General features: G+C 37.0%; 7 protein-coding genes across 7 annotated transcripts in view; 4 read left to right on the top strand and 3 right to left on the bottom strand.

Annotated features, from left to right (window-relative positions):
- FDP41_009400 (uncharacterized protein) overlaps positions 1-599 on the bottom strand; it is a gene marked incomplete at both ends in the record, with an annotated part of 988 nt that extends 389 nt beyond the window's left edge. Inside the window, one exon of the mRNA XM_044713355.1 lies at positions 150-599. Coding sequence (XP_044557211.1) covers positions 150-599 — 450 coding nt within the window. The remainder of the gene's footprint in view (positions 1-149) is intronic.
- A 36-nt stretch (positions 600-635) lies between these two features.
- Positions 636-1,274, bottom strand: FDP41_009399 (uncharacterized protein; the record flags this gene model as incomplete). The annotated part of the gene is made up of 1 exon (XM_044713352.1): positions 636-1,274. The coding sequence occupies one exon, from the start codon at positions 1,272-1,274 to the stop codon at positions 636-638; it is 639 nt and encodes a 212-aa protein (XP_044557210.1).
- Positions 1,275-1,739: 465 nt separating this feature from the next.
- On the top strand, positions 1,740-5,350 carry FDP41_009398 (uncharacterized protein; the record flags this gene model as incomplete). Its single annotated transcript, XM_044713351.1, has 5 exons — positions 1,740-2,302; positions 2,479-3,500; positions 3,558-4,116; positions 4,213-4,346; positions 4,416-5,350. 5 exons carry the CDS (start codon positions 1,740-1,742, stop codon positions 5,348-5,350), a joined length of 3,213 nt encoding a protein of 1,070 aa, XP_044557209.1.
- A 1,315-nt stretch (positions 5,351-6,665) lies between these two features.
- On the top strand, positions 6,666-10,005 carry FDP41_009397 (uncharacterized protein; the record flags this gene model as incomplete). Its single annotated transcript, XM_044713350.1, has 3 exons — positions 6,666-7,750; positions 7,875-8,731; positions 8,888-10,005. 3 exons carry the CDS (start codon positions 6,666-6,668, stop codon positions 10,003-10,005), a joined length of 3,060 nt encoding a protein of 1,019 aa, XP_044557208.1.
- A 59-nt stretch (positions 10,006-10,064) lies between these two features.
- Positions 10,065-12,089, bottom strand: FDP41_009396 (uncharacterized protein; the record flags this gene model as incomplete). The annotated part of the gene is made up of 1 exon (XM_044713349.1): positions 10,065-12,089. One exon carries the CDS (start codon positions 12,087-12,089, stop codon positions 10,065-10,067), a length of 2,025 nt encoding a protein of 674 aa, XP_044557207.1.
- Positions 12,090-12,724: 635 nt separating this feature from the next.
- On the top strand, positions 12,725-17,557 carry FDP41_009395 (uncharacterized protein; the record flags this gene model as incomplete). Its single annotated transcript, XM_044713348.1, has 6 exons — positions 12,725-13,187; positions 13,246-13,434; positions 13,486-13,866; positions 13,921-14,062; positions 14,138-14,764; positions 14,830-17,557. 6 exons carry the CDS (start codon positions 12,725-12,727, stop codon positions 17,555-17,557), a joined length of 4,530 nt encoding a protein of 1,509 aa, XP_044557206.1.
- Positions 17,558-18,540: 983 nt separating this feature from the next.
- Positions 18,541-19,257, top strand: FDP41_009394 (uncharacterized protein; the record flags this gene model as incomplete). Its single annotated transcript, XM_044713347.1, has 1 exon — positions 18,541-19,257. The coding sequence occupies one exon, from the start codon at positions 18,541-18,543 to the stop codon at positions 19,255-19,257; it is 717 nt and encodes a 238-aa protein (XP_044557205.1).
- Positions 19,258-21,141: the final 1,884 nt, after the last annotated feature.

The following is a 21,141-nucleotide window of genomic DNA, read 5'->3' as shown; positions in this document are numbered from 1 at the left end:
AAATAGTCAGTGCATTTGTAATTGAAAGAATTGGTAACAATATCATCAGTGATATGAGTCAAGCCAAGATGTTGTTTGACATCAAGGAAGTATCTTGCTTTTAGCTGAGAAGAGGTCTCTTCCAAGCATATTCGGTCGTTGGAACAAACTTTCCCAACAATAGACGTTATTGGGGGAGAAGAATTGTACTGATTTATTAATCGTTGCTTCCATTTGAACTCCTTTGATGAAGAAGAATGTGTTGGAAAATTTGAAACTGGTTCGCTCACTGATTCGTTTAATGATGATGATGCATGATTGTTGGTGATTGTTGGTGATTGTTGTCTTTGAGATTCGGATGTTGTAATGTTATTGGTCATCAATAATGGTGATGGTGTAGGAATGAATGTCGAAGGCCATGAGTATGAAGGCCAGAATATGGGTTGATCAATGTAATCTTGCGAGGATTGATTGGTGTTAATTTGAGACAACTCATATTGTGGAGATTTAAAGTTCGGAATGAGTTGATATGTTGGCCAGTACAAGGATTGATTACTGTTGATTGGTAGCTCAGGTTGTGAACATTGAGAATTTGTTTGGTAGGGATAAAATTTAGACATTTTTGTTTTTAATAAAATTAATAATTTATTTCAATTTTAGAAGAAACTAAATTCATCATCATCGTCGTATTTGATCTTGGTATCGTATGACATATGCATGAACACTTCACTTGACTCTGTTTCAAGTATAAAAGAAATATTCTTAACTTGCAATAGGTATTCAGTTGTGACCACAGAATTGTCTTCCTTTGAAATGCAACTCTTGACAACTTGTCTTCCCCAATTCTCAAATAAATCCAGAACTGGTAAGGTATCTTTAAAACGATATCCAACACAGGGAACTTTGTACTTAATTCCATGCCTATAGATCATTCTGTCAGAGTGGAAAAACGTTGCTCCCTTCATATTTTGAAACATCAGTTGAAAGGTTTCTGTTTCAATACAGCCACAACTAATGGAGGTTCTTCGGTGAATACCTCCCAACTTCAGCATTCTGTTAATCTTGACTCGGGCACACTTGGCAAAAAGTTGGAAAGATCTTGCGACGTAATCTTGTTCTTCTTCACAAAGGTCAAAGTAACTGTAGTTCAGAGGTTCAATTCGTGGTAAACCATGCTCAATGATGATATCTTTGAAATCGTAAGAGCTAGTTTCTTCTCTGCGTTGTTGTTGGATTTGTGTTGTGATGGGATCGGCTTCATTGTTGTTGTTGTTGTTGTTTGGAGCATCGAACATCATTGCATCGCCTTCATCTATGACAATCTCGTACATATTGGTTGTTGCTGTAGATTGGAGTTGTTTGATTAATTAGAATCATCATAATGATTCAGCTAAAATGTTGCTATTGTAAAACTTACGTTATTGTGTGCTGTAATCTTCTAACATAAAATTGATACGTATATTGATATTTACGTCAAGAGTTCAATGTTGATTGTCTTGTCAAACCTACGTGTGTTGTTTTGTTTCGATGATGAAAAAGGGCCACACAAAAACGCGGCACCAGAGACATTTTATATTTTTTTTTGTTGTAATTTGCTGTGAGCCAAATCATCATTTTCTTGGCCGAGAGCTGGCCCAAGCGACCATGGAAAGTTGTAGTGTGAGTTAATTTTGTCATCCTTAAGGAAAAGAATGCACCTTCTCATGGATTCAATAGGTAACCCAACATGTATCACACGTTGTAAAAATAGATAACAAAAAATGACTCGAAATGGTATCTGTCATCATCATCTCTCTGAAACTGCAGAGATGACATCAAGGCTTGTACCAAAGATGTTGCCTCTATTATTACTTGCATTGATATTCATTACAGTGATGATGATGGAGATCCATCCGATTAGAGCCGAAGCTGTTTTAAAGGGAGAACAAAATTTATTGAATTTATTGAATTCGGAGTCATCAATGATGAGAGAAATTGAGAATACAAATTCTCCTCTCCATCATCTTCCGAGAAGAAGAAGAATTTTATTGGAGGATTTGAACATGTTTAACCATAAGAGATCCTTGATGAGAGAAGATGGTTCATCAGTTTTGAGCTTTTTTGAGAAGAATCCTTTTGTGAGCGAGAGAAATGCATGGATTCAAAAATTTCAATCATCATCATCATCTCCAAACGAGAGAAGTATGAAAGTATCTGATAATGAGATCCATGTGTTGGTCACTTTTAAAACAAACAAGGACTCGCGTGAATATGAGAAAATTCTTTCGACTCCAATGGGAGAAAACACTTTCACCTCCAGAGTTAATGTGCAACAATTGAAAAGGTTTGTATTTTGTGTAGTGATAGTAATTGTTTTGGATTATTGGGCGGTGGTGAACTACACAATATATGTTATCTTACAACGGTCAAATAATTCATGGCAATGTTGATGATCCACTCCTGTCGTGGATGTTACAATGAACATCCCAATACATGTATTAATATGTAACTTTTGTACAGACTTATTGAAGATGAAAAGGTTGAATCTGTGGAGTATTTCGACCCCATGTTCAAGTTTGTTGAATCTCAATTTTCATCATCTTCAGAACATGCTTGGGCCAAGAATATCCAAAGATTTTTTGTGGACCCCAATGCAAAATTCAAACAAGTCGAAAAGGAGTTCAAATTATCTGCTGAGCCATTCATTCGTAGACCAAGCGAAAATTGGCAATTCACTTACACAGAAAGAAATGGAGAGGAATATGTTGTTTTGAGAGTCCTCACTGAGGAGAGATCAGCATCGAATTTGAACGGCTACTTGCAAGATCTCAAGAAGTTTTCTCGAGGATCTATTCAATACCTTAATAATGTTGGAGATAGAATCATGATTTCTGTTAAAAAGAGAGATGCTCTTGCTGTCACTTATGAAATTTCGAAACGGTCAGAAGTATTCTGGGTAGAGGTTGCTCCAAAGAATGAATTGCACAATTACTGGGCAAAAGGTATCACTCAAAGCGGCCTACCAGACGTGCAACCAGTTACTTATCGAGGATTAACAGGAAAGGATCAAATTGTTACAGTTGGCGATTCTGGTTTAGATGGAAACTCATGTTTTTTCTATGATAGTGACCATGCAGTTCCGTATGTCAATTCCACTTCATCACTTTCAGTCAGCAGCCACAGAAAAATTGCTTCTTACTGGGGACTCATTGATACTATTTCTGAGGATAATGCTCACGGCACTCACGTTGCTGGAACTATTGTTTCTCAATCCCTCGATGATTCTCTCAGCCAACACAATGGTATCGCTCCAGATGCTAAGGTAGCATTTACTGATATTGGATGTTCCGATCCAAAAGGATGTTCATGCCACGGCGTTGAGAAGGGATGCTATTGCGATGGAGGATATAACAAGAAGTGCCCACCATCTGATCGTTCAGTTTATCCTCCAAATTCATTGTCCGAGGACTACTTCCCTTTTGCATACAAATTAGGAAGTCGAATTCACACCAACTCATGGGGAGGTGGTGCTGGAATTTTAGGTAAGTCATGGATTTTATGTAATTATATTTTCTAACTTTGAAATTCCAAAACAATAGGTTACAGCATTGATACAGCAGATATTGACAAGTATGTTTGGGAGCACAAGGACATGCTCATTCTGTTCTCTGCTGGTAATAGTGGAGATGCCATAGGATACTCTTCCATTTCAACACAAGCAGAAGCGAAAAACATTCTTTCTGTTGGAGCATCTATGAATCCTCTTTCAACCTTTCAATATGTGACTGACAAGTTACTGGATATGAATGCCTATGCACAAAATTATGCTACGCAATTATTGAACATTTTAGGGTGTCCTGCAGAAAATCAAAATTCAAGCAGATCATGTTCTGGTTTTAATTCTGAGTTTTTGGAGACCTGTCAATTTTTAAGAAATTTTAAAACAGAAGAAGATTGTTGCAACAACACTGGAAACTTTTGTTCCAATTCTGGATGCGGTTGTCGATTTTATGGACTGGGATCTTTGTGTTGCAGACAGTGCAGATCCGATCGCCTAAAGACCAGTTACAGTAATATTGTTTATAACAAGGAGAATATTGCATACTTTAGCAGTAGAGGTCCAACCTCAGATGGAAGAATCAAACCTGACATTGTTGCGTAAGTTTTTTATGAAACCAAATGTGTGTGAAACCAAGTGGTTCATTATATTTGTTCTAAATCAATATGTATGATTTGAATGATCCACAACAACAGTCCTGGATATTTTATTGTGAGCGCTCGTTCTCATAACACTTTATCCTCTCCAATGACTTGTTCTGATAGCACTAAAGATGTCAGCCGAGCTGTTCTACAAATGGGTGGAACTTCTATGAGTTGTCCTTTAACAGGTAAGTAGAATGAATATCACCAATACAGTCAGCGTATTTTACACACACGACTCATTGCTACCTTTTCAGCTGCCAATGCTGCTCTTGTAAGACAATACTATACTGAAGGATGGTATTATGATGGTAAGAACAATACATCAAAAGGATTTAAACCATCTGCTGCTTTGATGAAGGCCACCCTTATCAATTCTGGAGTGCCTTTACTTGGATATTTGGACATTTCAGGATTTTTGGTGCCAATTAATGACGCATCCTCTAATCCTGAATTTAGACTTCAAGCTAAACATATTGAAGGATTTGGAAGAATTCAACTGGATCGAGTTCTCATGTTTGACAATTCTACAAGAAAGCTTCTAATTGGTAGAAAAGAAAATATCAAGACCTCTAGCAATGTGAAGGAAGAATTTGGAGACCCAGTTATTAGCTCTGAAGAGGAATCTCATACCTATTGCGTTGCACCAAAGGTTTCAGGAGAAATGAATGACGTCAAAATTACTCTCACATGGACCGACTATCCAAGTAATCCTGCAAGAGGTAAACATTTAGTGAACAATCTCGATCTAGGTTGTAAAATTGATCGTGATGTTTACTTTGGAAATTCAAACACATCTAATACCTTTGATCGTGACAACACCAACAATGTGGAACAACTTGTTTTTAGCAATGTCCAATCGAGAATTGTTGTCAACATTGCAGCTTCATATATTTACAAAGCGCAAAGTTATGCCTTAGTGATTACTGGTGAAAATATCAAATTCGATGAATGTGGAAATAGTGACTATTTTGAATATTCTGCACGTGGAAAGACCTCCAGTAATGGCTTGGCAACTGGAATCAAGATTTTTGGATTTGATCTTGCGTTGGTCATGCTGGCTGTCGTAATCTTGTTAGTCATCATTGCAGCTGCATCCATAACCACATGCGTTTTTGCTGTCATTTGGGTGAAAAAGAAGAATTCACAAACAGCGTTTGCCAGATTGGAAGATGAAAACAATCGTTTGTAAATAACATATGAACTAAATATTTATGTCATTGTTCAAAATTTCACAAATTTAAGGATCTTATTGTTGTATTATTTGAGCGTTTATTCGACAGTTGTTGTGTTCAATGAATTCATTAAGGTCAAAAATTGGGGTGTCGTTTATTTTTTGCTTTCCTGTTGTAGCCTTAAAGATGAAGTGGACTCATTGGTCAGGTAATTCGGTCCTTGCACACTAAAACTCTCCCCATTCTCTTGTTCCAACTTCTGAAGAAACACATCAGATGTATCTTCAGTCTCTTCTGAAGAAGATGATTCCCTTCGACTGCTAAGGATCATTGAATCGAAGACCTCTCGTTCTTCATTCGAATTTTCATCTCGGATTGGGAAGGAAGTCTGAATATCATCTTCGGGTATTTGGTTTGTATTTGCTTGGTTGATGCTGTTGTTGGAATTTTCACTCAATGACTCACATCGAGCGTAGACTCTTTTATTGGTGTAATGATGATTCATTGAACGCTAAAGCTCAACATCTACAGTGTTGTTGTTCCTTTTATTCATAATAGAATGTTTAATGGAATCTTATTTTTCTTTTTATAATATTATGTAAATCCTTAATGAATTTTATGAAAATTAATATTTTTTCCTTAACGATTTGAAACGGTTTTTTCCATTTTTGTAAGATAGAGTATTCCAAACATTGAAAAAATCTCATTCGTATTTGTGTAGAATCCAAAATCCAGTCAATGGACATTTGAATCGTTTTTCCATTCATAAAACCACCACATTTCATTCTTGAAAGGCCTTCGCACACAATACAACACAAATGAAAAAGGAAATATCAAAAGGCAGTTATACATTTGTGCATCATCACAAACTCGCCATTAAAATATACACACTATCAGTGCCCAAACGAAGAATATGAATTCATCGATTGATTTCCTTTTTCGTGAGTCTTCCATTTTTGTATTGTCCAAAGCACTGCTGTTGCTCTGCTCTTCATCTTGTATAATGAATCTATACAATGTCTCTCGGATCTATTTGATCAACAATACAAACAACCAAAGAGGATGGTCATGCTCATCCTTCTAAATCTAAAATGAGTTTCATAAATTTAGTAATTTTCCACCCTCGACTCGACACATCAAACACACAACGTTGTGTTATAATGATACATCTTTCTCCTAGATTTTTCACACTTTCCTTTGAAAAGAAAAAACTAGTGAGTGTCTTCTTCACCACCTCCTTCTTCATCATCATTCAACAAACAAAACAACTCAACAACATTAAGTGTTGATTCTGCTGGTAGTCATCATCATTCACTTGTCTCTCATTCGAAAATGCAAAATCCTCAATCCAGAGAGGACTCGAATAAGAGAGAAAGGAGTACACCTCCTCCTCCCCCAGAACGACCCAGATCTCCCTCCAGTGCCTCTTTTCTTTTAAACTTTGATAAAAAGACTGTGGTGAACACTGGAACTCCTGGAGCTTTAAGGAGAAGTGGTGGTGTTGGTGTTGGCTCATCATCGTCTCCCTCACCAGTGATGATGGGAAGTAAGACCAATCGGACACCACCTCCATCCAAAACCAGTAGTAGTAGTAGTAGTATTTCGACCACCACCACCACCACTAGTAGTACTAGTAATAGTAGTAGCAGTGTTTCGACCACAACCAGTAGTGGATTAAAACCAAAACCTTTTGCTCTCAATGAATTTAAGGATGAGATTTTAAATCTTTCAAATTCCACACCCAGTACTGTGGTGGAGCAAGTGGAGGAATTCAAGTTTGGTGATTTGATTGTAGTGTCCAATCGTTTACCCATGACCATTAGTAGAAATCCAAATGCAAAATCGACTTTTGCCACAGGATTGAATTCTTCTTCTCAAAAGATCTCGTGCAATGATTCACAAAATTCTTCTCATGGAGTGTCGGATGGAAAGAAGGCAACTGCCATGATGATGCATCATCATAATCACCATTCAGGAACGAACAAACCACATGAACAACAACAGCATAATCAACAACAACAAGTACCACCTCATCAAGAAAGCACACCTTCCAATTTCTTGTTTAAAAAGAGTAGTGGAGGTCTTGTTACAGCTCTCACTGGAATGTGTAAGGGTCAATTCAAAAAAGACTTTAAATGGATTGGATGGATTGGAACTGCAGAGTTTGAATTGGAGGAAGAGAAAGAAGAGCTGAGAAATGAACTTGCCAATTTCAATCAGTTTCCAGTATTCTTGGAAGCCGAGGAAGCACACAAGTATTACGATGGATTCAGTAATGGAGTTTTGTGGCCTCTCTTTCATTACTTGTATGAAAAGAATGTCACATTCAATATGGCAGAATGGGAGGCTTATCAAAGAGTGAATGAAAAGTTTGCAGATGCTGTTTTGGAAGTCTATAAGGAAAATGACGCTGTTTGGTAAGTATTAATAGCATATATGGTTCAAGGATGAGTTGGAGTTGCGAATGACAAATCTAAAACCCGTGATCATCATATTTTCTATCATTTCACACTTCCATCATTCTTTCATGACAATCCTTAGGATTCATGATTATCATTTAATGCTATTACCAGCCATTCTCAGACAACGTCGACCAGATATTAACATTGCCTTCTTCCTTCACATTCCATTTCCTTCAAGTGAAATTTATCGAATTCTTCCTGTTCGTTCACAACTCTTGGAAGGTCTGTTGGCGTCGAATATGGTTGCATTTCACACGTATGACTTTGCAAGACATTTTCTTTCAAGTTGCACTCGTACTCTCGGTTCTGACACAACTCCTCGTGGCTTGCTTCATAAGGGTCTTTTCGTCTCTGTGCACTCTCTACCCATCGGAATTGATCCAAACATGTTTCGTGAAGGTGTTCAAAGTGAAGATTGTCGAAAGATCTTGGATGATTTCAAGAATGTGAAATATAAGGGAAAGAAAATTGTGTTGGGTATCGATCGTTTGGATTACACAAAAGGAGTGCAATTGAAATTCGAGGCCTTTGAAAAGTTCTTGACAAATTATCCACAATACGCCAATGATACTGTGTTGATTCAAGTCGGTGTTCCCACACGACCCAATGTTCTTGAATATCAAGAATTGTTGAGTAATGTCAATGAAACAACTGGAAGAATTAATTCCACATTTGGAACATTGACTCATGGATTTCCTGTTCATTTCCTGTACAAGAGCGTGGCCTTGCCTGAATTATGTGCATTGTATACCTTGGCTGACGTATGTTTGGTCACGTCCATTCGAGATGGAATGAATTTGGTGAGTTCTGAATATGTGGTTTGTCAAGACGAAGCAGTTCGATTGGGACTGAAGGCTGTCAAGGAACTGGGTGTGTTGATATTGAGCGAATTTGCTGGAGCGGCTCGATCTCTGGGAGGTTCTATCATTATTAATCGTAAGTAATCATTTGATTGTGTGGATGTTTAAGCATGTAAACTCTTTTTTCACACTTCTCACCTCTCTACACAGCATGGGACATTGATCAAACCATGAAGGCCATTAAGGATGGTTTAGATATGAAACCAGCTGAAAAACACGTTCGTCATAAAAGCCAATATTTCCATCATTATGAGAAACACTGCATCCCAATGGGCCTGTGATTTCATGCAAGAATTTGAAGCTGCTTGTAGATATCAAAAAGATCCTACTGTTTTCAACAAGCTCACTTTGAAGGGTCTTCCTGTCTTGAAACCTGAAAGACTCATTCCAGAATATCAATCTGAACAAAAGAGACTCTTCCTCTTTGACTATGATGGAACGTTGGTTAAGCTGGCTCGAAATCCAATGTTGGCATTGCCTTCCGAACGTTGTATTGAAATGCTGAAACATCTCTGTAGTGATCCAAATAATCATGTCTATGTCATTACTGGAAGAGATCAATATCAAATGACTGAATTCGTAGGAGCCATTAAGGAACTTGGTATTGCAAGTGAACATGGACTCTTTTGTAGACATCCAAATTCAGAAGAGTTCACCTCATCGTTGTATAATATTGACTTGGAATCATTGGATTGGATTGAAATGGTCAGGGAAATTCTGGAGCATGTCTCGAGTCGAACTCCAGGTTCATTTGTTGAGGTGAAACGATCCTCTCTCGCATTCCACTATCGTAATTCCGATCCAGATTATGGCGAGTGGATTGTCAATGAACTCAAACTTCATTTAGAAATGGCTTTCAACTCTCTTCCATTAGAAATTATAAAGGGAAGAAATAAGGTATTAGAAATTCGACCTCAATCGGTGAGCAAGGGTGCCTGTGCCAGAAAGTTGATTGAGAGAGGAGATTATGGATTCATTTTCTGTGCTGGAGATGATAACACAGATGAAGCCATGTTTGAAGAGGTGGAAAGACACTCTCGCAAATACCTCACACCCATGTCACCCACACCTTCCACTCCCACATTGGGAACACCATCTCAAGTAACAAGTGGAAGTGAATCTCCACCGTGGAGTCCAAAACCGGCACAAGGTCATTCACCTCAATCACCTCATCGTTACTCTCCTGCTGTGGGTGGATTTTCAAGAAATACCTCCAATATTACACCAAAAAGCGTCTTTTCTGTTTTTGTTGGTAATGATAAGATTGTCACTAAGGCAAGGTATCATGTAGGAAGTGTGGATCATCTCATGAAACTGCTCGAGGGATTGCCTGTCCCCTCAAATCATTAGAAGGTCAATTTCAATGGAAAGTGATTGTTGTTATAATGCTCACGAGAATGCGTTCTTATTTATAAATTATTTTCTTGCACTGTTGTGAATTTCCATTGTTGAGTCTTTGACTTGTCTTTGATTTGAAGTGTTTGATCGTGTGAATTTTCTGCCGAGTCATTGAAAGCCGAAAGATTATTGTTGGAACCTGAAACTGTCATGTTGAGCGTAGAAAGGAAAGGTGAGCTTGATCGTACATTTTCACAATCCAACACCAAATTTAAGTTACCAACATTTGCAATACAAACACTGTCAGAGGTGAGAGGATTCACAGGTTGGAATACCAGCCATTTCTGTGTGGCGTTGTCGGTCTCTCGTTTCTCACTCACAACAATATCGGCTCCGTCCTCAAGTGATACACACTCCAAAACATAGTCACAATTGGTCGCCAACTCGATAAATCCTGACTCTCTGAATATGAATCTTTGATCTTGTGAAAGTAAGAATGCTTTTTCACTTGTAATCATAACAGAGTGGTCATTAAGATTTGCCTGTACAACAAATCCATTTGTACAATTTCGGATATAAACCTGTGAATTGTATGGGACTAAATTTTGTGACCCAGTATTTTTGGTTTTCTTTGTTGTGGGTGGTGGCGTGGCTGGCTCGTTCTTCTTGCTTCTTCGCTTAATCTTGTAAAAGGCCATATAACAAATGTACAAATTTTGATGCCAAGTTTTAGAGTCAATATGTCTCAAATTTACAGAGAAACCATATGGAGAAATGGTCTTAATGCTAAGAGCATGAATGTCGTTGCTCGGCATTTGAGGGTCACATCTTGGAGTGCAAATAACCATGCGAGGCATTCCAAAATCATTTCCTGGAATGGACGGAATGTCTTGTTGCATAAATCTAATTTCTCGATCTACATAGTCGTCACTAGAAATATTTTGTCCGACTGGTAATACTCCTGCTTTGATGATGCAATCTTTTCCAAATGGGTTTGGAATTTGTGGTGAATTGTAAAAAACAGTCCAATTCAATTTGACAGATTGTGACCATGGCTTGGCCATATTTTCAAATCCAACTCTTCTAATAACTGCCACAAATCGATTAGGATAAATTTCTCGTACACTTGCAACAAAAGTGTCGTCACTGTTGCCATCAGAAGCATGTGGTGTCACAATAACCACTGGTGGATGACTTGGAATTAATGTTGGAGTGTGGGAGTACATTAAATTGGTCGAAACAGTAGGGCTTTCAGGAACTGAAACATTTGTTTGTTGTTGCATTTGTTGATCATAGGAATGTAAATCTCCCGAAGAAACATAAACTGAATGTGACCGTGTTCCGTGGCTTGTTGAAGATGCATTTGCTGTACTATTCCAATTTGTAGGTATGGGTGGTAAATTAATTGTTACAGACATTAAATAAACCATATTATTGGGGTTGTTTTGCGGTGTCATGGAACTTCCTCCCGTTGGAGCTGTTGTTGCCACCATAATAGTATCCGATTGAGAACCAATTTGAGGAGAGTTACCTTGTGAATGTCCTGTAGTTGGAATTCCAACCACTGTTCTTCCACTGCAAAATGAAGGAAGAGTGGCAAACCATTGCAGTTTAATATTACTGACCCAAGGTTTTAAATTCATCTTCTTTGAAACTCTCCTCACAACACAACAAAATCCAGTAGTAGTTGTGGATAGAATGGTTACTGCATAAGTATTTGAAACTTCTTTCACAACTGCTTGAGAAGATGATGTGATCGTAAGTTGATCGATCAAAACCTGTCCATGAACAATGGGTTGTTTTGCAAAAGGTCTCGGAAAGATTACATTGACATAGGCACATGATTTACCGTTCTTATTATCTCCGATAGAGGCTACACCTGACTGAGTGATTACTGCAGTACTTGTGGATGAATTTGTGGTGGTGTTCATACTTCCATTATTAAACGATGATGATGGTGAGGAGCCTATTAAATTACTTCCACTGCCCGATAAATTAGCGGTTATGGAAGAGAGAAAGGTCGGAGGTTGTGATGATGAAAAACTTTTATGTCTATGAGACGATGTAACCATACTAATACTTTTTCGTGAGGACATATTGAGTTCAATGTCTGTGTGATATAAATATATAATACTAATAATAATATTGATATTATTCAATATTAAAGAAAGAATTTCCACAATAAAGTTGTTAATAACCGAGAATGCGAGAGTAATTCAACAAAAATGAATAATTGAAAATCCCAATAAAATTAACACTTCAAGACTCCGATTGTAATTGATAGCCAATAACGATTTAAAGAGAAATATATTTAAAGAACAATTCGTATGTTGCCTGTTGATAAGAATAATATTTTTTTGGTTTTGCTTCTGTTTCGTTTCGGAACACGAATCCATGAAATCCATAAAATTCAATTCACTCACTCCATCCACTTATTGGCATTCAATAGAAAAGAATCGTACGATGAAGAAGTTTCAGGCAGTATAAAATAGATAAGAACCATCAACGAGTAAGTTCGTTATTGTGGAAGGCTTCAATCGACATCCAAAAATCAAAAAAAGTGGACTTGTCCCATATCATCACAAAAAAATAGCAGATCCAAACGACTGCTGTGTTTCTTCCACTCAACCCCGTCATCACCATCATCGTATTTCTCCGAGAGTATTTTCATTTATTTGTCTTATTTTCTTCTGTTTCATTCACACTCCAAATTGATCAATTTTACAAAACAATGCCTTCAAAGCCACCCACACCAAAGAAATCTCCGAATCTTGTAAATCAATTCTCTGTTCTACCTCTTGATGATCTCTCTCCAAGACAATCTCCAAATCTTTCTTCATCATCGGAAGACAGTCTAGTTTCGATAAATCCAAAGGATTCACTAGAAAAACAATTGATTTCATTTCAACTAGTTTTGAAATTACCAAAAAATCTCTTACAGGAACAATGGAACTTTATGAGTGATTCGTTTAAGAAAGTATTAACACAACAATTATCACACATTGGGCAAGTGAAAAAAGAAAATTTGGAGTATTATCATGGTTTGTTGAGGATGATCAAATATTTGGCAATGGGAGAAAAAGTAGCTGCTAAATTGGGAAATGACACTGATGTGATACCTTTAATATTGTATTTGGCTTTTGATGCTAATACAGTGAATGATAAATTTATAGATGAGGAAATTGTGAGATTAGGTAAATTTTTACTATTTTTGATACACGTATACTAAATTTGAATTATACAATCATACAGCATGTACTGCCATTGATGCATTGACTGAAAATGTGGATGGAAATAGAATCATTGTTAGGGAGAGTCGAGGGTTAAAGAACTTTTTAGACTTGGTTCGAGTCAGTACACCCAACAATAACATTTGCTATCATGTGAGCAATGAATGTAAACGAAATGCACTTTTGGTTTTGGAGAAATTCTGTTTAAATGGTATGTATTCTCGGTCGAAAAGTTGATCACAAAAGAGAGAACTTGCATCAGACTCTAACAAATCGCTTTTTCCTATCATTAATGGAACTCAAATTGTGATTGAGCAAATGAATCATGCCTTCAACACCATCATGAGTACCTCCAAAAAACAAATCGACAACACCTTGTATGGTGTTATTGAGGCCTGTATTCGTGTGTTGAATGCTCTGAGTTTGAATCATGCCAAGAATGAAGAAGACATTGCCATGAAAGTTCCAATTGCTCCAATTATTTTGACCATTTTGAATTCTCTTAATGTTTCCTTGAAATCAAAAGAAGAAAAAGGTCCAATGGCATACTCTGATGGATATCAAACGTTACGAGTTCAAGATACAGACTTTACAGAATTGTTGTCACAAATTCTTTCGTTATTATTAATTGTTTCTAAAAGAGGTAGGTCTGATGATGATTCGAATTTCACATTTTGAATTCAATATTTAAAAATAGAGCAACGAAAGAACGAATTGCTTAATGTCAATGCATCACTGAAAGAGGAAAATCATTTTATTGAGTTTTTGCTGTCACTGGTATGCTATCTTTTTTCATCAGCATCTAGTGGAACCAATCATACCAGACGCTCTTTCAGCAAGTAAGTATTTTGCTACCTTTGCACTATGACAATATAATAACGTCATTGAACTCGTTCTCTTTACAACATTCATAGTGCTTTGTATATACTCGCAAATTTAAGTTCATTGGAAAAAGTTAGAAAAGAGCTCATTGCACAAAAAGATGGAAAAAGTCACAGCACAAAATATTTCAATTATTATTTGGATAAAAAGTCGTTGAATGGAGCTCAGGTCATTCTCAGACAATTTTCTCATTTTGGAACTTTAAAAACTACTCAACCTATTGAAGAATCTGAAGAGAGAAGTTTTGCCGAGAATGTTCTCAATTTACTCACCAAGATGGGAGAATTCAACTTTAAGGATCTTTTCATGTTTGTTGGAATGAAAGTCACTGAAGTACTCACGCATCTCTCTACCATTATTTCACACACCAATGATGTTTTGATCCTTCAACATACTCTCAATCTCATTCGAATGTACATGTCAAAAGAAGTAAGATACGTGGTGGGTGAAAAAATTACAGAAGACCACTCAAAATTAGCGTCTGGATGTATTGTATCCATTCTTGGAAAACAGTACACGAACACCAGTAGTGTGTCCTTTACATCCACTCTTTATTTGAACTCCTCTTATCATTCGGATGTTGAAGTTGCGAAACTGCAATTCCTGTGCCTTACTACTTTCAATTCTTTGGATATGCAAGATCCTTCTATTTGGAAATTGTAAGTACCATTCATCTATTCTCGGTTTCAAAATTTAACGAAATATTTTCCTCTTCTTGGAATAGATTGATTGAAAAAGCTCAAAAAACAATTCCTGTTCATCGACTTTGCGATTGGATTCTTCAAACAGATGTCACTGAAGAAACTCAAAGAATTTTGTTGGCCATTCTCGAAGTTTTGAATCAAATGGTTCAGTGCGAACAAGTTGATGTAAGAGAAATTTCCATGTTGGGCATCACTTCAAAACTCATCAAAATGTTGGAACATGAAACCTTTCAAGATATTGTTATATACCTTATTTACAATTTGTGTTTTGACTCGTTCTTTAAACAAATGTTTGTCAATGGTGGTGGTGTCAAACACTTATTCAAGCTCATCAAAACAAAAGACGATTTATTCTTAAATGATATATTGAAAATTTTCACAACACTATCGAGAAAGGACCGATTCACAAAACATGTTATTGCAGAATCTGGATGTTTAGATTATATTGTGAGTCGACTTCTCAACGACAAGAACCTCTCAGCCAAAAATGTCAAGAATGGCATTGCTTTAATTCAAAGCTTGGCTGAAGTTCCTCAATTAGCCACATTTATTGCATCGTTTGATTTGATACCAGTCCTAGTGAATATTTTAACAACATCAGATTCTTGTGCAATTTTAGAACAAGCTACAAAGATCATATTGGCAATCGTGACAGTTCCGACCTATGAGCAAGGTCGAAAACGAGTAGTGGAGCTGAGTAAGGAACTCATCAATTTGCTGCACTGTGAACTTTCAGAAGTTCAAGAAAATTGTATTAATATTTTCTCAAATGTATCTTTAGCACATCCTCACTATCAAACCGTGTTGAGAAATAATGGTCTAGTGACTGAGCTGCAATCACTGGTAGAGGGAGATGATCAATATCTCAGCCTAGTCGCCCAACTCGCTCTCAACACTTTTTCAGTTGAAAAACAAACATCTCAAAACAACAAGGACGAAAACATCAAGAATCAATTATTATCCGTTTCAAAATCAGAAAGTGACTTTAAAGCTAAAAAAGATTACATTGAGAAACAATATGTGAAAAAATATGAAAATGAAATCAAGACAGAATCTATCATGTGGAATAGTTTGACACACATGAGCAAAGATGCCTATGAAAAATTGACCATTGAAATGGATTGGAATTTCTTTGATAGTTTGAAATCGGACGCAGAAAAGCGAAGAGCGTTCCACTTGCTCAAAGACAATTCTTGGAGAAATTTGAGAGAATCCATTTCACTTTTCTGCAATCAATCACCTATTCACAACAGAACCTTCCTAACTTGTATCAATGTCGTGGTAGTGGCATTTGACACCTCGTCTTATCTTGCTTTTAAAGCTGCATTAGGAAAATTTGATGCTGATTTTTCAGAAATTCCCATGTCTGCACGTAACAATCGAAAAACATGTGCAACCATGAAAAATATGAACAAGATTGAAAATATTATTGAACTCTATCAGAAAAAGTATCACAATCTCGGAGTATTACTCTACAATATTGGTTATGATGACATGAATACTATGAGCCAGGAAGATTTTGTGAATAGTCTCAATCGCTTACTCGAAGACAGCATTAAGAAAGTGCGAGAAGTGACACCCAAGCCCCTATTACTCTCCATGGAAAACGACAGTTCTAAAATTCGATCTTTGGATTTGAAACGATCTCTAGTACGAACGAATATTTCAACACTCTTCCCATCCACAGCACCATTCAACACAAATTCTTCAACAACAACAACCAAAACAACAACATTGGCATCCATCAGTAATACTAGTACTGTAGCTACTAACACTTCTCATAGCAGTGATGCATCATTGAATGATCTTGGATTGTATCCAGTGACATTTAGTAAGGAAGAATTGCAACTCTCTAAGAATCCAATGCTTTCACTCAAAGAAAATGCTCTTCAGGCATATAAGGGACAAATCTACTTGCAAGGAGTTATTTCACTCTTGAAAACAAAATATTTCACACAATATACCCATGAAGATGAGGAAGCATTTGAGACATGTTTTGAAAAAGTGAAAACCATTCAAGAGAGTCTCATTAAAGGATGGAAGGTGATCAAGTACAATAAGAGAGGACTCAAACAAGAACGTTTCATTCTCCTCACAGATAAGAATTATTATACCGCGAAGTTTGACTACTCCAAGAAACAAGTAGATGTCAAACATACCAAAGCGCATCATCTCTCGAGTCTTCATCTCATTGACATTGGATGCTTTGACAAATCCACTGCACCATGTCTCGCCATTTACACCTCAGAGGCCTCCACCACCACCAGTAAGAAGAAATCCTCTTCCAACTCGAAACTCACCAAAAAGAGTTCCCTCCTCAAATCAGGTTCTGAGGTGCATTTCGATGAAGTGCATACAGCAGTGAACAGTGATTCTCATGCCATGATGATGCCAAGACCCTCGACAGCCGATTGTTATTGCAACATCTTTTGTGGTCTGGATGGAACGAGTTCCTCATTCTCCACCACGACACCTGCTGGCTCTGCAACGAGTATGTCTTCTTCATCGGATCTGGACAATGCGAGTGGTCCAACAACTGCAACTACCACCAATAGCCCAACTGCTCCTTCCAACGATGAAACCAACAAGTTTATCTTGGAAGAAATTGCATGGTCTATCTATGCGGCTGCATGTTGTCTCAAAGCTCAGAAACTTCCACAACCCTATTTCGGGTTGAAAATTGAAAAACCAAAGCAAGGACTTACCAGCTTTATTTATAACAAGTTGAAGATTGGTAATTTGAAATAAACTCGAGGTGTGTTGTTGAAAAAAGGTTGTGGTGCATCCTGGTTAATTAAATTACCTCAGTGATTTCGCTAAAAATCTCAATGAGGTAATTCAATTAGCTCGGTTTTTGGGATTGGATCGGAATGGCAGTTGTAATCACGTTGTAACAAAAAATCTCAAACTGAAATATGTTTTCGTTCTTATTTCCATGTTTGCATGTTATGCTTGGCGAATAAAATCTTTTGCAAACTTGGCCACAACAAAACATGAGGTGAGACAAGTGACATTTCAATTTTGTATAGCCGAATTAAACCCAAATTAAAAAAACATTGATAGGATTGTGGGTTTCAATCCAGAATATATCAAAAATTTTTCAAAGAAAATAAGCACTCGCACAGTCCTAGAGATTGTTGTTGCGTTTGATGGATATAACTATAAACATCAAATCGAACCAATTCTCAGAGAGATTGCGGATTTTGACCATTCTACACAAACATGGACATTTACACCACTCAAACTAAAGAGTAGTCCATCATCAACTAGTTCGTCATCATTGAATACTCTCAAACATTCGCTAGTGTTTCTGACCAAGCAGAAGGTTCAAACATCAAGAAACTACGAAACAATCCAGGGAGCGATGATGAAGAAGAGCTTGATGATTTTGATGACGAAGAAAACAATGATGACTATGAGAATGGTGTTGATGAAGAGCAAGAAGAAACTGATGAAAACGACAACAGTGATGATGAGAATGATGAAGAGGTGCCACCCGATGAAGTAGAAGAAATTGATGAAGACAACAACATTGCAATGATGAATTATGTTATTTCAAATCCTTCCTATCAATCGTCCAAGCATCATCAACCCTTTATGATACAAATGATGATAATGATGGACTTCAATTGAAGAAATGGTTTTGTGACATTCAAATTATAACCAAGCAGTACTACTCATCCCAACAAAATCTTCTCAGTCGCAATTCAGTGTCACAACAACACATTTTCATGAAACGCCTTATTTGTCCGCTTCCCAAAATTATTCCCTTGAGAACTGATTTTTCAAAAGTACAATGGCTGCTGCACGCTCCAGTATACGGAGTCTCGCCATTGATATCCATAACGAGATATATTCACCCCGTACTTAAGATTTGTGAAAATGACAATTCAATTTATGACCTCGGGTATGACAAGTTAACTAAATACAAATACAACGTTACCAAAATATTAGCAGGATGTAATGAAAATATATTACAACATATTTGGACATTCGACAAGAGCACTGTTACTGATGGCCCGATGAAAGATTTAACCATTATCAATATCGATGACAATCAAGTGAGTCATTGCGGAAGTGGCGTCATTTTTGTTGCTTGTACCGACGTCATTTTAGTGCTGAATGGTTTTGATGGGAATTTATTGAAAATAATTCGTGGCTTTCATTGCTTAGAGTGTATTGAATTGGATGGAAATAGAAATCTGTTGGTTTGTGAATATTACAAGAACCACATACTCGTAACCAGAGATGGATATGTAATAATGAAGATTAGACGAATGATTGACCATTATGTTCAATTTCTTCTCCATGATCGCTCATCCAATAATATGATATTGATTTATAGCAACAAACTCTATCCTAAATTTGATGTAATTCAAATACTTAGCCCAAATGGAAGAGTTGTTTTGGAAAGAAAAATTGATTTTTGTGCTTCGGTGCTTGTTTAAATATACGTACTGGTGAACTACTATTTACCAATCCTCATTTGGAGTTGAATCGTGAAGGATTGGATTTTAATTTTATTAGGACAATAGAAGTCTTTCAATAATGAATTCTTTGTTTATTATTCAAGACAATATCATGCTATAATCAAGACCTACTTCTATTTGCATTTTGCTCAAAGTATTACAATGTTTCGAAAGAGTAAACAATAAAATTCGTTTGTTAATTAAAGGAAGGACTAATGGGTTTATGATCTCTCCAAACACCCTGTCACATTTGAAACCCAATCAACCCATCAGACCTCAATGTAAACGATATAGGACTACTCAACTTTGCAGATGCCATGAATATTGTGTGTGATAAACATGTCAACTATAACCAAAGATTAGACGACATTGACTCTTAGCTATCCGAACTCATGTTCAAAATTAACCCCTCCAAATCTAAAGGAGTATAATTACTCCCAAAATTAAGGGCACTGCAAAACCGCTCGACCATCATCTTCGAGTACTCGGACATTATCCTTGGACAGACACAATCGTCAGAAATGATGTCAAGGACAAGATTAACAAACTACAATTATCTCTGCGATACCTCCCTCTAAGAAGATTGGAACCCCTTAATCTGAAAAAGATTATCCATGCAAAAGCAATCTCTTTATTCACCCACCTCTCCAAATCTAACTTTATCTCAATGAAACAACTCGAGACCATCAACACACGAGTATACGAACAGCAATCAAGAGAAGATTGTTCGCAGACGTTAAAACTCCTTCCAGCTTTTTCCACATACCTATCATCAACTCTGGTCTCGACATTCCCTTAATTACAGAATTTGTGGAATACCTGAACATCCGAACTGCGGTTCTTATGGCCAACAATCCCAACAGTCTCATCAGAAAAGCGTATCGTTATGGAATGAACCACTCTAACGATGCTGATAACAACATCTTCCAACACTGGAAATCCATCCTTAAAGAATACAATGTGAACGTCAAGCTTAATAAGGAAAAGTTCACGCTCGATCGATTAGAAGGTACCAATTTTGAAATCCATACTGATGGCTCCCGCCAGGATGGTAAAACAGGAATGGGAATCAACATTCACAACCTTTCAGCCCCCAACACACCACATTCTAACTCTCTTAGAATTCATAATGAATATTCCAACAATGTTGCTGAAATAGCTTCAATCAAAACAAACTGTTAGAATTCTTCCAAAGAATGCAAAAGCACAAGTCTCTACCGACAGTCAAGTCACCATCCATGTTCTCAAAAAGAATTAAAATGGGATGTTCCACCTCCTGTACAGAGAATTTAATAAGATCATAAGGAAAAGAAATCTGCAAATCACCTTTAAAAAGGTAAAAGGATACCTTGACCTTGAAAATATCAAGGTGGACAATTTAGCAAAACAGAGCCTCTCGCAAGATGCAATCTTTGACATCAAACAATTATTTGGTCAGCAACGCTTGTTAACCCACTCTGGAATTATCATTTTCAACCAAAGACAGCTGACCAAGAATCAACATATTCAAAGGATGAAAATCAAAATGCAAAACAATCCAAACCAGCATGATCACTTGAATATTAAATCATGCAACATCAATTATCTGAAAAAGAATATCTCGCCCAACTACAAATATGCAGTGTGGAGAAATATGACAGACTTTCACATCCGACACTTCACAGGTTCCTATCTCCACCACTACATACACGAATGCCCTAGATTAGATTCTGCAAGATTCTTCTGTGAACAGAAGATCTCGTCTCTCATTAACCAACCGTGTACCACCATTCCTCCACGGATACTCGCTTCGACACCCATCAACCCATGTTATATATTCATCACTCTGGCTTCATCCCTCCTTGTAGTGATGCATTTAGGCAC

Source organism: Naegleria fowleri, assembly GCF_008403515.1.
Source record: "Naegleria fowleri strain ATCC 30894 chromosome Unknown tig68, whole genome shotgun sequence".
Taxonomy (NCBI): domain Eukaryota; phylum Heterolobosea; class Eutetramitea; order Acrasida; family Naegleriidae; genus Naegleria; species Naegleria fowleri.
Note: the sequence above shows the minus strand (reverse complement) of the source record. Positions and strands in the feature narration are given on the sequence as shown.